General features: G+C 39.2%; 1 protein-coding gene across 1 annotated transcript in view; it reads right to left on the reverse strand.

The window, feature by feature from the left end:
• Positions 1-11,428, reverse strand: part of LOC140239811 (uncharacterized) — a 57,160-nt gene extending 45,732 nt beyond the window's left edge. Inside the window, exons 1-2 of the mRNA XM_072319633.1 lie at positions 11,409-11,428; positions 484-611 (exon numbers count right to left, since the gene is read on the reverse strand). Of these exons, the coding sequence (XP_072175734.1) occupies positions 484-611; positions 11,409-11,428 (148 nt within the window). The remainder of the gene's footprint in view (positions 1-483; positions 612-11,408) is intronic.
• Between the last annotated feature and the right edge of the window lie 2,551 nt (positions 11,429-13,979).

A 13,979-nucleotide genomic window follows, 5' to 3' on the forward strand; every position in this document is an offset into this window, starting at 1 on the left:
TTGGCTGCTTCCACTACATCCACACACATCATAGTACTATACTGCGACGCCATCCTTCACTATACATCATAAGTAAATAAACTTCCAAAGCCTCTTATTTCCTCATCATCATTATCTACATGATGATTTTGTCATTATCATATCACCATCTGTTGTTTTTCCGGTATTTAATTTGGCATGCATTCATTTAGTGAGGGGAAAAAAGAAACATAATCAATAGGCCTACATGATCAATAGGTCACATGCAGTGACAATTTGGGCTGTACATTGATGCGCAAAAATATCAAACTAATTCATGTCATGTATTCATATCAATCAATATTATGCACAGTGTCGATTGGTCTATCATTACTTTGTCGTTTTGTTTCACTTATATTATGTCCGGTTTGTCGCAAAGTATTTCCGTTTGTGTTAAGTATGTGTGTATGTGTATGTGTGTAATGTGGTTAGTGCGTGATATTGTCTTGTTTCCACTTTTCTCACCTGAGTAAATGACAGCGAGAGTGACGACCACTCCGATGGCGGCAAGGACGGCGATGACCAGCAGGACGAGCCGGTGTCTACATCGTCGCTTCGGGCTCGTGGTCTCTATACGGTACTCTTCGGTTGCACTGTACAATAACGATGAAACAATGGGGGAAATAAGAAACGATAATCAGTAATACTATGCGTGTATTCAATGGCAATCCTTGACTCCTCTATAACACCGATGAATTGTGATGACGTAACAAAGACACGTCAGTTTTGTTGTTTATGGGCTTCATTTGGTATTCTTGCGTTACACTTCGGATTGTTGATGAAATAAGGTAGAGGCAACAACATTGTTGCTTATAATGCCTTTATCTGGTGCTTTTATGTTACACCAAGAGTGTTACACTGTGAAATGGGATTAACATGACAGAAACACTGATGATCAGATTATCCCACCACGTGACTTGAAAGTATGGGGAAAAAGTCCATAGCTTTCAGTTATCGTGCCTTCCCCCCCCCCCCCCCACCATATGGCTCTGATGTTTAGTTTTAAACCTTAAGGCCCGAATTCACGAAGGTGGTACAAATGAAACCATGGTTTAAACCATGGAGCGCCAAATGTCGCACGGAATATTTCGTTACGAAATCGGTCATTTCGTCGACAAAATGACCGTTTCGTTAACGAAATTATCATTTCGTGGACGAAATGTTCATTTAGTTGCAAAGTGTTGTCATTTCGTTACAAAATAATCATTTCATCGACGAAATGACTGATTTCGTAACGAAATATTCCGTGCGACACTTGGCGCTCCATGGTTTTTGTCCATGGTTTAAACCATGGTTTAATTTGTACCACCTTAGTGAATTCGGGCCTAATATAAAGGTCTTACGTGCATTGAACTCCAACATGTCGCCTATCTGTCATGGCATTAAGTTATATTAAATGGGTTGTCAAATACCGGTTAGTGATTGGCTAAACACAGTCACGTGATGGAGGAACATTGGTTATGTTCGCCCATGGGAGAACATTTTTGTAATGTTCTCCCATGGGAAAACATTTTCACGTAACAAATGACAGAAGGACCCGCGCACAGTGAATTTGGCTCTGCGCGAGCGATCGAGTGCGTTGTGCTGGTGGTTGACGTTGACGTATTTGACGTGTTTGACTAACCCATAATACTATAACAGATGATGACTTTTGTTCTCAGGGTTTGAAATGCTATTTCGGGAGGCTATAAGTCCTTCGACTTCGTCTCGGGACTTATATCCTCCCTCAATAGCATTTCAAACCCTTTGGGTGGAACATTCGGTATGTTCCCTCCCCCGCCAGTCATCATCTATAATAATGGTCATACGTCTTAAACTGTAGACATACCACAAGTATGTCAGAAATGAATTGGATGTTCGTTAATCTCTTTCGAAATTCGAAATTTGGATGTGCAAGTTGTGGATTAGATTTACAGTAAATTATCATATACTAAGTACTCAGGAGTAACAGGTACGCACGATGGCAAACTTTCATTTTCCAAAGAAAAAGAAATCATGATTTCGAATTCAGATGAATAAAAAAGGGGGATTTGGCAGACTTTTTTCCGGTGGTTTGTCCTATTAATAGGCAGGAATTAGCATAGCACCTTATTCTTATAAAGTTTGATGCTTTTTCATGATTATCATCAGTATAAAGGATGCTACTTTTTTCCCGTTTTTCTGACAAATTTCGCGGAAACTGGTAATGCGTGTAGACAAACAGCTACATCGTATTGCAAGGGAAATGGAAACAACCCTGGCATTACTCCGGAAATTTCGACACACATGCGGTGATGATGAATTGGCGAGACAGCCAATAGCGAAGCGTGCATTATTCTAGGAAGTACACTTTACTGGAATCTTCATCACAATTCCTGCGTTTCGAGTTAGTGGATATGCTTTCTAGGCATATTGCTGTTGTTATTTTTTTTTCTGTCCTTTGCTTCCCCTTAAGAGCTATCCGCTCAAAATTAATGGGCGACTTATTTTTTTCATTACTATTTTTATTTAACGTGCGCTTAAGATTATCACAAGTGACCGGGCTCATTAATTCTTTGATCCTTACGATACACGCCAAGGAATGCAATTAAAGATGCATCACGAAAGCATTTGTCCATGCAAAGGACAGCGACTTACTTCGTGGAAGGCGGCGACGAATTAAAGGTCGGTGCGTCTAGTTACTTAAGCGCGAGACACTTTAAAGAGAAAGAGAAATCTGCAGAGAGCGGTAATCACATGTTCAATCGAGTAGATCATTAGCTGATGCAGTTGAGAAAATCGCTTTTTCATATCTCTGGGCCACATCATGCAATCATTGAGTTGAGCTATGGTTGCTTACATTGCCAGTTATACAATTTAAAACTTACGTCTGAGTCTAAATATTGATGCCTTGTTCATCTTTTGCTTTTAAGACCAGATTATATCAAAGTCCCATTATTACCTCTTCCCTCGTTCTATCTCTCTCTCCCCTCTCCCCGCTCTTTCCCGCCTCTTTAACTCCCCCCCCCCCAAAAAAAAAAGAAATAACACAATAAACCTCTTATGATTGCATCATACGTAAAACATTGTTTCTTTTGGTGATCGATTCTGAAAACCTGAGAACTCCCTTCAGATCGTCCAAAACGATTTGAAGTTCCATTCTAAGATGACATCAAAAACACTACTATGTGTTGCTAAACATTGAGTTTCGAGTTTCGAGTATCGAGTTTCCTGTATCGAGTATCGAGTTTCGAGTTTCAAGTATCGAGTTTCGATTTTCATGTTTCGAGTATCGAGTATCGAGTTTCGAGCATCGAGTATCGAGTTTCAAGTATCGAGTTTCAAGTATCGAGTTTCGAGTTTCATGTTTCGAGTATCGAGTATCAAGTTTCGAGTATCGAGTTTCGAGTTTCAAGCATCGAGTATCGAGTTTCGAGTATCGAGTATCTAGTTTCGAGTATGGAGTTTCGAGTTTCAAGCATCGAGTATCGAGTTTCGAGTATCGAGTATCTTGCTTCGAGTATCGAGTTTCGAGTTTTTAATATCGAGTTTCGAGTAGCGAGTTTCGAGATTCGAGTGTCGAGTGTCGAGCATCGAATTTCGAGTTTCAAATTCCAATTTCAAATTGTAGATTTTCAGCGGCCGATGATTGGTAATTGTTAAGCTCATGATAAAGCCCGGGAATCTGGAGAATCTATTCATAATTCAATCAAAAAATCTCTTACTGCATTTGTAGGAAAGACAAAGTTGAAACTCGAACTTTTGCCATTTTCGAGTCTTGACTCGAACCTCGAAACTCGATATTCGAAACTTCATACTCGATACTCGAAACTCGAACTCAATACTTGAAACTTAAAACTCGAAACTCGATGTTAAGCATCACATATAAATAAAACATATATAAATAAGATCGAACTGAACTGAAGTGAACTAAACTGAACATATAGTACGTGTTTTTGACGTCATCTTAGGATGTTTAGCAACACACCTAGTAGTAGCATTAGTAGTGGTATAGTAATAGTAGTAGTGGAAGTATAGTGTAGTAGTAGTAGTAGTATAGTAGTAGCAGCAGCAGTAGGTAGCAGAAGAAAAAGAAATATTATGTGTTACACAGCAAGTATTACTTCTCTTCCAATCTGACGAGTATGACACCTTTGCTCTTGACTTATACGGTCCATATGTTTTTCTCTCATTTTCAAAAGCAAAGGGATCCATGTATGTGATATGATATAGGGGATTAAGCAACATGTTTTGTGTATGTGTAGGTTTATGCACGTGCATTTGCCACCCCCCCCCCCCCCAAAAAAAAAATGCTTTAAAAAGCTTTATAATTTCGACAAAATATCAAACAATATCGGAATGCCTCGAGTTAATGAACCATTAATTCTACCACATTCACAAATGAAGAGAGGAACAACGGCGGTAGATATGAAATGAAACATACACGAATACGTGCCTCGTGTTGAATTTACTTCGCCCTTCAGCTCTGAATAGATTAATGCGGTCTTAGTTAATGTTGTCTGATGATATCGAGTAATATTAAAAAGGCTCACCCGTTGTCGCGCACTACCAGTCTTTGGACACTTTTATTAGTCTAGAAAAGAATAACATAATGCTTGCGCGTAGGTATATGCCTCGGCGACCGCGGCAAACGAAAGCAACGCTCGTCGCGAAAGCTGCCCGTTCCATAGCAATAAAACATCGGCACTCTCGGTCTATCGCTGTCGAGGACATTCAGAGCATGGAAAAGGCATTTTTCTTCTCTGATTAATTCATCGCCCTCTTCGTGCGTATCGATAATTCATGGAGGAGCCAATGAACCATTCGCATACCTCGACGACCAAATTTTCTTCACAGCCGTCCGACACGTTGTCGTAGCCTGCGGTCTCTCACGGGTTTCCCTTTTTAAAGGGAAACATTCTGCTCTTCTTCCCCTCGCTAACCCTTACGGGCTTCAAAGGTGACGATATCCAGGGGCCATTTTTTTTTTATTTGACACAAAAGAGCCAGGTCCCTACCCGACGTCGTTAAAATGTTAAACTTCCTCAATTTTTAATGACGCTTTAAACGTGATATTGCTGGACTCAGCGCGAGGTCGAGACATATACAAGCCAATGTTTGTTATGTGGCTGTTGATCGGTGAGACCGCGAAGTAAGTTGTTCCCACAGTAATTACTACAGACTGTTGACTGGTCGGTTATTTGAAATGCAGATGGAAGATAGCCTCTACAGGTTACAAGAAGTGCTTGTATATCTTTCGAAGGTCAATATCAAGAATTACGGCGGTTTAAGATTTCACTCAAGTTGAGCGTCAGAAGCTAGCCCATGCCCATTTCTCCCTTTTATCATTGTTATTGACAATTTGTCAATGCTTTGTAAATTACTGGTAGTTATCAAACCCGTCATTCAAGGCACTACTTGGTCTACACAATGTATATATATATATATATATATATATATATATATATATATATATATATATATATATATATACATATTCAACTATCAATTAGATATGAGGGAATAATCATCACACCGTGATAAAGAATCTTAATCGGGACCTGTTGGGACCTTCTAGCAAACTATACGAGCAGGATTGATTCGCCTCAGAAGTTTCCTTCGATCCACCTGGTAGTTACCCTCCTTAGAGGAATGCCGAAGTGAAATTCATCCCACTTATATTCCAGATAAACTTCGTGAACGAAATAAACATTGAACAGAAACAGAACAGTTGGATCGTCACTAAAATCGGATGTTCAGTATGATTATACCATGAACAAACCAAAGGAAGAGATTATGATGTCACGATAATTATGTGTGTGTGTGGGGGGGGGGGGGTGTGATCATTGGCTCAGACAGCTTGCATTTGTGAGCGATATTACAGTTTCGTCTTAAAAAAATGTGAATCGCTGACGATCCGTCATTTTCTAATTTTTGTGCGATTTAATTAAAACATTTACTGATCTATTTGTATCACATTGCTAAGCTTTACGGTGACCATATTTCGACATGAAAAAAAAAGAAATGGATGAAGTTTCCCTTTAATGTTCGTCATTACATGCGATACATTACAACCAACCATGTATTCAAAGCCTAGCCAATTACATGCTGCTATACCACCAACCCCGACGCTGTACATTCCATGTCTGTTCCCGCCGCCATCCCTGCATTTGATAGAATTAATTAGAACATTTTTTTCCTTGTCCATGGCTTGTTTAAACACCATGTACTCGCCGCGTCTTTTCCGTACCCGAATGTTTTGAGTGTTACGTTCTTCACTGGGCCTTTGCGGGTGATGATGATGATGATGATGATGATGATGATGATTGTCTGCTTGGATGTAGATGACGGATGGAGGGAAGGGGAAGAGAGGTTGAGGAGGAGAAGGAAAGCATGGGGGTCAACTGGGGAAGGGTGCTCATGTTTGGCGTTCTCCCCCACAAGATGCGTTGTATACAGTCACTATAAGCTTGTCACTCATCCGTTCAGTCTCCACATTTTACATGCGAAATATACAACCAGCGGTACCGTTTCTCAGCGTCGCATGATCAGTCCTTGAGAACAATGGGCCTTACAGCAAGCAACGAGACTAATAACATTGTGAACAGTACTTGTCAAGTAGTATAAGACTTGGAGCGTACACAGCTTTTCAGATGAACCTTAAGCTTAGCTGAAATAGGCTGCAATTTATACCATTATACTTTTGATGAAGAAATAGAATATGCAGATCTCGATGAACAATGGTAATATCATTGCCACTCGCGTATGCCGTTTGCGAAATGATTCATTCTAGCACCACTGAGGGCAAATTCAATAGGTATAGCTCACAGATTCTCTAGTTTTATAAGCGTCTGAATAATCAATTCAGCCGCTAAGATTGATACTTTTTTAATACATAGTATAGAAGACGTATGTAGCATGTATATAAGAACCATTACTCTCAGATTTCTCAAACTGAAAACAATCTTAATTAATACCTTGAAAAACCAAACAACACATGTCAGCAGGACCTTCCTAAACGGAATTCTAGATGTTCGTTCACTGCAACCATTCTACTATACAATAATCGCTACTGAAGGTCATTGCAACCTAGATTTTCTTTTTATCTGAACTTGTGAAACTGGCCAGAAACAATCACGGAACAATAGAACATCGAACTCTCCAGAAATAAAGAAAGGCCGTCTTCTGATCATTCTGATACATTTATTTTGTGATTGACACTTTGTTGGTTTCCTTTGGCGTGGATATACCAAGGCTTAGGAACAAATTTATCCAAAGACATGTGTGGATTGAGTGAATGAAGCGATATCACATCGGGTAAAGTTTGTGAAAAATCTGACAATCCGTTCATTAGGTATGAATCTTTAAATTTCAGTGTTCCCTTGCTGGACATTAGTGCAGGTCAGCGATAGAGTGAAAATATAAAGAGAATCCTGCAAAAACATTAACATTCTTGTTTAATGAAAAGTACACATTCCATTGACTTGTTACTGACATGTAATGTTGATGGTAATAGTTTATTCCCCCTGCTTTCTGAAAGAAATAAGCCAAGTTCTCTTTCATCTTGCAAACAATATGAGAGCATATTGAATTCTGCATATGTTTCCTTTATGTCGCTGTCCTGCAGAAACGTCACAAACTGTTGTAATCTTTTCGTCCAGCGATGTACGTGGCACTAAAACGTATTGCTCGATTTTTTTTTTTTAGACCTTCACTGATGTGTTCTACGAAGGAGTTAGTGATAACTCCTCGGTTCTACTAAAAATATTGCTGCATTCACTCAATTCACACATTATTTTGGGTGAATTTGTCCTTTTTGAAAAAAAAAATACCACAAAGTCATGAACTCTTTGCACTTATTTTTATCTGCCTGATAGATTAATTATCATTGCTTTTTTGTTCTTTGATGTGGATCCAATATACAGTGTCAAAGGTCATCACGCACTCTTGCGCGACCGAAAAGAAAATAACAGTCTGACTTTTAGTGGGGAACTACGATGAAATATCTTTCTGACTACGAGTCAACGAGTCGTAAATCGTTTGAACATTTATCGTAATTATAAGGGTTGGTGCCACGTGCGATGGTGATAATTCATCTCTGTTTACAGTATAAAAAAAAACAACAAAAAAAACACGACATGGTCACAGCCATGAACTTATCTATTTCTTAATTCCGCTTGGCCTGCTTGGCCTTAACCAGCTTAAAGGCATAATTTACCATTTGCAGATGAAACAAAAACCCAACATTAGTGCTTTAAAATAGTTCTAAAATGTGAGTTAGGGATAGAAACAACCACTGTAAAAATTTGAATCCGTATAATCGATGTTAAGTATTGTTAAATACACAAAATGTGAACAATAGTTATAATAAGAATGCTTTCAGCTAAACCGTATACATGTATATGGTTTATTGAGAAAAATGCTGATATCTCCTCATATTTTAGGCTTTATTGCAAAAAAATTATATGGTGGGATGTTTTGTGATACAACAGACCTACACATATGCATCAAATGTGATATCTTGAACATTTTTGAAATCACTGCTCCCAAAGGTAAACTGGACCTTTAAATCTCTCGTAACAGCTCTATCGTATCAACGGATATCTTGTTGTTTTTTTTCTTTTTCTCGTGTGTTTTTTTTATTATACTTTTGTTTTGTTGTTGCAACTTTTGTCATTGTTGTTTTGCTGGTATAATATATAAAGTTGTTATTGTTGAGAGTGCAATTCAACTCTACAAAAAATGGAAATAAACATCGATATAAGAGGTCAGATTATGAAAATGATAAATATAATCGGATTTCAACTACAATACGTCAGTAATAACACTAAATATACTGTGTTATTCATTATGAGGGTGTACCTTTTCCAGTCTACTGTGTACGCTGCTGCGAGAAACGTACCCGATTTGATCCTCTATACTTACATTCAGCATAGCCGTTCACAGAACAAATGGAATTTTTGTTTTCATTATTATTCTGATTGCAAATCATACCATGAATTCAACTTTTGAGCACATTTGGTATCGAAGGCTCTACAAATAACCAAATAAATAAATAATGAAAATGAAAACATAAGCATACAAATGGAAGTAATCAGTGAATGAATAAATAAATGAATAGAATAACTAAATGAAAAAAAGATAAGTAAATAAGCAAATAAATAAACAAATTAATTAATCAGTCAGAAAACGCATGGGTGGGGGGGGGGCAATCAGCATGAAACACTAAACATTATATACGAGCTCACAATGTGTCCGACCAATTAAGGGCTTTCTTTCACCACGAAAGGTGAAAATTTGCTAATGGTCGTAACAACCCATATGAAAAGAAAGGACGAGTTGATGTTAACAAGGACAGAGAGATAATGGATGTAACCAGGGATGAGTCATGGATCATGTAAAGGCCGACACGTGCTTATTGTTGGCTATTTTTCTTCTTTTTGGTCACCGAATTCACATCTCAGTGCTTCACGCATTTTTCTTCGACAGAAGAATCATGATTACTTACTTGATTGATAGATTACTTACCTGATTAATCAAGAATCATGATTACTTACGTGATTAATAAGATTACTTAACGTTATTGATAAGATTACTTACCTGATTATTTAAGAATCGTGATTACTTACAAAATAATTACGTTGGCCCAACGTGATTACTTCGTATAAGTTTGATGAAAAATGACGTTTTATTTCGAAGTTCTCTCTTTCTTGCAAGATTACTCCAGCCGAAAAAGAAAAAGAAGAAAAAATAAATTATCTCAAGATTTTATGCTGTGACAAAAACTATCAAGGCATGCACAGCGCGTCGAGCTATAACTGGTGGTATTAGGGAGGGTGGGGTCGTCTTAGGAAAACCGACACCCACGAGTCACACAGCCCACGAGTTCGACACCAAATGAAGTTCTATGAGCCATGTAGCCCATGAACTCGACACTACTCAAATATGGCCCATGAGTTCGACACTAGGTGAAAACAGCCCACGTGTTCGACATTAGGGCAACATCACAAGGCTAATGTGTCGGTCACGTGGAACTTGTTTGCTTAGTGTCGAACTCATGGGCTATATGACTCGTGAGCTCTATGACTCGTGGGTTGTATGATTCGTGAGCGTCGAACTCGTGACGCTCACCCCCGGCCCGAGGGGGGAGGGGGGGGGGGAAGAGAGCTCTGCCACCACTTTTGTATTCTAGTCCTTTCATTTACAGGTTTTATCGTATAGGAGCAAAGTGTATTCATGCTTTCTTTACCCTCTGCATACCATATTAACTCCAGTCCATAAGTATGTATATGAAATTTGTGCACACTTGACTCACTGGTATAGATAGGGTTAACTAAAGAGGATTTCAGTCGCGAATTTAAATGCGTCGTTTCTACTTAACAGGTAGTAGCTTATGATTGAGAATTAGAAGTTATGATTGTAATAAAGGGAACTTATCTGGTATGTCTATGCTATCCCAACACAGCCCCCCCCCCCCCCCCCCCAACTCCCAAAGATACCCTCTCGGAAAACAGTACTATCATTAGCTCTGATGGAGAGGCGGGAGTGAAGGGGTTAAAACATCACAAGCTGATATAGAGAGACAAAAATGAGTGAGAGAGAAGGACGGGGACAGAAGGACGTCATTACAGGGACAAGCGACGACAGACAGACATGGGCCTACTGGACGACTCAAAATAATCATGGCTATATTTTGCCGATGGAGTGCACTTATAATTTGGCAAATTGACAGCGCGAAATCGCAACTAGATCAATAACTACGCCGCAGCTATTCGGAATGAGAGGGAACATTAATGGATGAGATATATAGATAGGGGACGAGAAGGAACGTTTGTGTATGTTCGATGTCGTGGTGGTGTTTGTTGTTGTTGTTTTTTTTGTGTGTGTATAGGCCCTACCCATTGGCCCGAGTGAAAAAGCATGTGATACTATTTGTTTTCAGAACCGATAGTGTCGCGATTTGACAAGATATTCCAACTCATTATCCATTCATATACTCATGATTTTGTTTTGTTTTGTTTTTTGAGAGAGGAAAAAAAAACATAAAAAACCCATAGTTATAATGTCACCATTTGTTTGGTTTGGAAGGTTTGACAAGAGAGAGTTATGCAAAGTTCACTACCCGAGAAAGAACTGAAAGTTACGAAAAGCACACACACATACACACAGAATAGCACACACACGCATACACACATTGTACATGTGCATGTACACACATACAAACTAACAATAGCAATAACAACAACAACGACAACGACAACGACAACAACAACAACAAAATGCGCAGGATTACCAAAGGGTAAGCGTCAATGGTCTCTGTCAGAAATTCATGCTGAAGCGATATAATTTACATGTTGACTCACTCATGGTTAGTACATTATGAAATCAATGATGAATTATGTTTAAAAAGACCTCAGTTGTTAAACACTTACCAATGATCGTAGGCTGCCATAGCGCCACATGTATCCTTTCAGTACACCAACAGTAAAACAGAGGATTGAAAAAAAAATAGAAGATTTCCGTTTGATGAATGAATGAAATTCGACGGCACCGCACTTATAAATAAGAACTTGCACCCTTTTGCCAGAGTCGACCTCAACCGGTTTCAAGCATCCACAAGCGAAATGAGGATGGGAGAGGGGGAAAAAAAAGACCCACCAATAAACAAACTAGAAATGAAGTGAGGAAGAGACACGAAGGAAAAATAAAAATAAAAAATGTGAGCATCACAGGCCGGAATCCCCGCAGTGAGTCAAGTTCAGTGAGGTATGTATACCGTCTGCCACCGCTTCAGGCATTGAGACGCAGACGTTACCAATGAGCCAAGCTCCGCCAAATGATCAGAAAGGAGAAATGAATATATCCAATTATTTTGTTTCGACCTCAGTCAGTGAAGGGAGGTGGCACTCCAGCGCAACAAGCCGAAGGCTGAGACTGGACGGAGCGAATTTGGTGGCAGCTCAGCCGTTGTCGTTCTGCGATTCCACGCCGCGGAAGGCAAAGGGGGTAAAATGCTACTGCGGGCAAGCACGCCCGGGTGACCTGCCAGCATGTCAGATTTCACGAACCAAACGGTTCGATATAAAAGATGGAATCGACGCACCGACCGAAATCATCACGAACGATGAAGGGTTCGTTTTGCGACCGTTGGTATAGGCATTATCGTCATGTGCGCAGTGCGGAGGGAGATGTGAGGTGTAGTGGTACTGGAATCGAACAGGGGAGAGGGGAGGGGGCTTCGGAGGAGGAAGGGGGTAGGACGGGAGATATCGATAAAAGGGTGGAGGAATAAAGTACAAAAGGGAACTACATTAGGGACTCCCGAACTTTTATGTGTGTATGTGTATGTGTGTGTATGTGTATGTGTTGTGTATGTGTGCGTGCGTGTGTGTGTGTGTGTGTGTGTGTGTGTGTGTGTGTGTGTGTGTGTGTGTGTGTGTGTGTGTTGTGTGTTTGTTGGGGGGGGGGGTGGTGAGGTGTGTGTGGAGGAGTGGGGGTGATTGTCGATTAAACTACATCTTGCCACTGCCAATAACCAGCCGTTATGATAATTGTGTATTGGGCATACACATGTCATTGTCATGCAATCCGATGCATTCGTATATAATTAATGGTGGACAAGATTCATGTGAGGAAAGATGGCGCAATTTACGTCACAGAGAAACTTGAGCTACTCTGCAGACTTCGGGAGTAGACCTTAAAGGCATAATTTACCATTTGCAGATGAAACAAAAACCCATCATTAGTGCTTTAAAACAGTTCTAAAATGTGAGTTAGGGATAGAAACAACCACTGTAAAAAATTGAATCCGTATAATCGATGTTAAGTGTTGTTTAAATACACAAAATGTGAACAACAGTTATAATAAAAATGTTTCTATAGACTAAACCGTCTACAGGTACGGTTTATTGAGAAAAATACTGATATCTCCTTATATTTTAGGCTTTATTGCGAAAATTTTATATGGTAGGATGTTTTGTGATACAACAGACCTACACATTCCATGAAAAGTGATATTTTGAACATTTTTTGAAATCACTGCAGCTCATAAAAGTAAACTTGACCTTGTGATGCAACAGACCTACACATTTCATGAAATGTGATATTTTGAACATTTTTTGAAATCACTGCAGCTCATAAAGGTAAATTGGACTTTTAACCTCGGCCTCAGTACTGTCTGATGTCACAGCCTCTATTATCAGCTTCTTGCCTGTGCACACACACACAAAAAAAAATCATACTTGTGTTTTTGTTGGATAGAATGGCAATCACAAGCCTTTTTCCGATAAGTGCTTCCGTTCCTTCATTGCAACTAACAACAATGTTGTTGCAAGGATGCAGTTTGTGCTTTCTGATTATAATTTCAATTCATTTCCAGTCAATTTCCTTCTGTTTGCGTTTGTTATAATTCCAATGTTTACAAACAAACAAGTTGGGTAGATATAGGTGCAAATTTGTATGTAGGTCGGTGTGTGACCATGACTTTATCACCTTGCCTATTATTTACCTACAGCGTGATAGCTCATTTATCCCCGAATTGTGAAAAGGTAGGAAACTGTAATTTCTAAATATACATTCGATTTGATGAAACTGCTCGATTAGCTCTCAGTTATCGGGGGAAAATTGGCCTTTACTCAAGCCATACTTTTTAAAGGACATAAAGTGATGAAAGTGTAACAACCTCAACGCAGTGGAAAAGGCGACACAATTGTTTATCCACTTTCATTCTTAGTTAGTCTATTCGTTTGGCGGGGTGTGTATACGATTTAGCAACGTGTCTTTGTGATGTAGCACTGGTGAAAATGATGATAATGGTGATGGTGGTGGTGGTGGTGGTGGTGGTGGTGATGATGATGATGATGATGATGATGATGATCGTGGTGATTATCATGGCGGGAATTATGATAATGAAAATGACCTATTATGATGAAAATGATAATGATGATGATGATAATAATGACTATGATCATCATGATGATCATCATAGTAATGGTTACGATGAT

The sequence above is a fragment of the Diadema setosum genome, chromosome 16, assembly GCF_964275005.1.
Source record: "Diadema setosum chromosome 16, eeDiaSeto1, whole genome shotgun sequence".
NCBI classification, from domain to species: Eukaryota; Metazoa; Echinodermata; class Echinoidea; order Diadematoida; family Diadematidae; genus Diadema; species Diadema setosum.